Here is a 3,656-nt window from a genome sequence, read left to right on the forward strand (position 1 = left end):
CTGACGTACAATCAGGACACTTAAGTTCTTTTTTCAGTTGACTTACAACAAACCCTGCGATATAAATAATAATTTGTTTCGAAAATTCGGTCAGTTTACTAGGATCACTTAAATAGTCGTGGTCATCCATAGTGCGGATAAAATCAATGTCACGTATCTCAGAATCATCAGTTTCATCTATTAGTTTAATTCTTTCTGTGGTTTTATTTATTGCAATTTCCGGTTTGGTATATGTTAGTATATTTATTTCCTGTAGAGGAATGCAATTACCTGTAGTGATGTGTTTAAGTTCACCATGGACTAGCATCCGTTTGAAAGCGGATTTAAATTGTTTGGCTGTAGGGTTATTGTTAAATCCACCTTTAGCCCTAATCGCGCTAAAGAAATACTCCAAGTGATCTTGGCTAAGCTTATACGTACACAGAAATTGTAAGGATTCACTTCTGGCATAATTTTCGTATAGAAAAATTATCCCTCGTATACAAATCATAAAGCCCAAAAATCCAGTCTTTCGGTTTGTATTAAGGATGGGCATGCCACCTAAATGTAACTTCATTAAATATTGATATATTTGTTCAAGAATCAATTTAGTATTTAAAAAGTTTCCCTCGAATAGAGGTTTTTTATGTGTATATGCATTCATATTTCTTGAATTTAATATGTCAAACAAGTCATTTATATTTTTAATAAATTCTACTGTAGCCTCCGAATTTGAGAAATTTGAGAAACCCTATACAGTTTTGACCATCAAAATCTACATGCTTTCTAATAGCCATTTCATCGAAACATAGGGCGCAAAATAATTTGCGAAATGGATTCACTATACTATTAGCTAATTTGAGTAGTTTTATTGCTTCTAAAGATTCTTTACTGATCCCTGGACTACCGTCTATACACTGGTACCACCGTGAAAGAGTTCGTGGGTGAGGAAGGCATGTATTGAAATATTTTCGAACATGATCGTAGGCTCTTGGACTTATAAAGTGGAGAGTTAATGCAAATTTTCTTAACTCTACAGAATACTTCCTAGGTGCGGATTCTTTACAAATATATCTTTTTAAAAAGTCCTTATTTGCCGTTTCTATAGATGACAAAACATCAGCAGATTCTTGATTTATTAAACATCGGGCTTTTAAATCTTCTAATATGCTGCACAGTTCTGCATTCTTTTTCTTTAACCGCCACGCCCTTGTCCTCAATACTGCAATTTTCTTTTTTCTTTGCTCGGCTACACGTTCTTTATTTATTAATTTTTTTCTTAATTTGATTTTTCTCGGTGTTTCCACCTGGAAAAAAAAATATTAAGTTATTTTTTGCAAACTTGAAACAGAAATATATAATAGAAAAAAAATCTTTAAATAAAAAGTATTAAAATAATACAGTTTATATATTTGGGGAAATTAAAGCATGTATTAGTTCAAACTTCAAAACTATGTTACAGGCTTTAGATTCCCCTCACAATTATAGTAGTAGATTTGATTCCTTTTCCAACTTAAATAATTTTACAATTTTAAAAAATATAAGACCACACAGATGTACCTAAATAAGACAAAATATACTACTTATACAAATAACTCTAAACAGTTACAGTGCTCCCACGGTAACTCTTCAAAATATATTTTTTGGTCACGCTATAAAACCACGCTGTGGCAACATTTCCTATACGCCATTAAAGATATCACTTCGGCTGTTCTTTAACATTTGCTACGGTTTTAGTTATTGCGCGAGCACTATATAGTTTCACAACGGCGGCTCCTGCTCCTGGCCCCGTGATCGGCCACAAGCACTGTCACCATGCGCTGGCACCGGCGTGATGAAATTATTACTATACTCTACTTCATTGTTTCAGAAATAAATGTATTCATTCATTAATTTATTGTTGTATATGAAATAATGATATACCTCAAAACTTGGTTCAGGGGCTTTCGACTGTTTGCTAGTACTAGGTAGCTCAATAATATCCTGTAAAGATAAAGTTTAACTTCGGTAAACCAGAAAATTCAAATAACATAAATGTACAAAATGTACCCAAATGAAATTATTACTAACTAGCTATGTCCCGCGGTTTCACCCGCATTGCTCCGCTCCTGTTGGTCTGTTGAGATAATATATAGCCTAAAGCCTTCCTCGATAAATGGGCTATCTAACACCGAAAGAAATTCTCAAATTGGACCAGTAGTTCCTGAGATTAGTGCGTTGAAACAAACAAACAAACTCTTCAGCTTTATAATATTAGTATAGATATATATTTCACCATAATTTTATAATATAATCAATTTACCTCAAGACTTGGTTCAGGGGTTTTCGACTGTTCTCTTGTATTAGGTAGCTCAACAACATCCTGAAAAGATTAAGTTAGTTGAATCAGATAATACTAAGAACATCCATGTACAAAATAAAAGGTGTAAAAAAACCGGTGACTAATCCAGGCTTCACACATTCATATGAGCCGTGTACATACACAACAACACCTCATAAACTTCCTCTCCACGGTATGTCGTGCAGTTCTAAAATAGTGCAGTGTTGTTGCTCGTGGGAAAGTGCAATGAAATTATTAATTTACCTTAAGACCTGGTCCATGGACTTTTGATTGTTGGGCAGTACTCAGTCGCTCAACAATAATATCCTAAAAAAATAAAATTTGATTTAGTATAAATAGAAAATATACCCCTATAAAAATAAATTAATAACTTGTTTTGTTTATTATGTAGACGTAGCAACAAAATCGGTCTATGAATATTTAAACTACAACATTTAAATCCAAACTAAATGCATCACAAAAATTACTCACTGTTGTAAAAAGTGTTGGAATTGCATTGGGCATCAAATAGGTTTTTTTTTTCGTTTTTCGAAAATAACGCGACTCAAAATGTATAGAACATATTCTGTGACTTTTTCCTGGTAACCAGTTCTTCCTTCCGGTAGCTCGAATCCATCTGTTTAATGTACTTGTTTCTTTTGGAAACCTAAAAAACATATTTAATATTAAAAAAACATTTCACGATTTTGGGGAAAATTTTACCCTGTACTGGTATCCCTAATGTTAATCACATGATTATACCATAAATTTGAAACTACGTAAAAACAAATGGCGTCCTGAACAACAAGAACACTTCGTAATTTAGTCGGATAACACAAAAAAATGTTTACGTCTATTTCGATGAAAATATTATATATTTGTAGATAATTTCACATTAGAGTTAATGAAAATGTATCAACTATATCCAGTTCTATAAAACAATATACTTCAAATAAGTTTACTTACGTGTGAAAGGTAATATTTGGTAATCTTCGTTCCGGCCGATTTTTACAACCAATCACACTACAACGCACCATATTTTCACTTAAAGTCGGATTAAAACAGATCACTGTCAACGTTTATTAAACTTTGAAGTCACTTAACAGCGAGAAAAAACAGAAAACTAGCAAAACAATGGACTGTAGCCGCTTGTTTGGGACAAACTGCCTTTGTCCCCAACAAAAGAAATCGCATAACATGAGAGAAACAAAAAACAATGTTTCTGTCTCGCTTGCTCTTAGCTTTATAGTCATAAGTGTATTTCTCTCACGCATTACTTGTCATTTTAGTGCCTCCTCTATGGTTCATTCTCACTCTACGATTGGCACAGAAGAACGCAAGATGGCGCTCTTTTCCC

General features: G+C 33.3%; 1 protein-coding gene across 1 annotated transcript; it reads right to left on the bottom strand.

Annotated features, from left to right (window-relative positions):
* Nucleotides 1-683: 683 nt before the first annotated feature.
* LOC149909082 (uncharacterized) lies at nucleotides 684-3,554 on the bottom strand. Its single transcript, XM_090101519.1, has 6 exons — nucleotides 3,266-3,554; nucleotides 2,792-2,966; nucleotides 2,564-2,626; nucleotides 2,282-2,341; nucleotides 1,903-1,962; nucleotides 684-1,286 (listed from the first exon to the last, which is right to left on the bottom strand). Exons 1-6 carry the CDS (start codon nucleotides 3,334-3,336, stop codon nucleotides 684-686), a joined length of 1,032 nt encoding a protein of 343 aa, XP_089957645.1. The 5' UTR covers nucleotides 3,337-3,554.
* Between the last annotated feature and the right edge of the window lie 102 nt (nucleotides 3,555-3,656).

Source organism: Colias eurytheme, chromosome 4 (genome assembly GCF_061535395.1).
Source record: "Colias eurytheme isolate Ceu_HAF_F1 chromosome 4, ilColEury1 Martin Lab GWU primary, whole genome shotgun sequence".
NCBI lineage: Eukaryota > Metazoa > Arthropoda > Insecta > Lepidoptera > Pieridae > Colias > Colias eurytheme.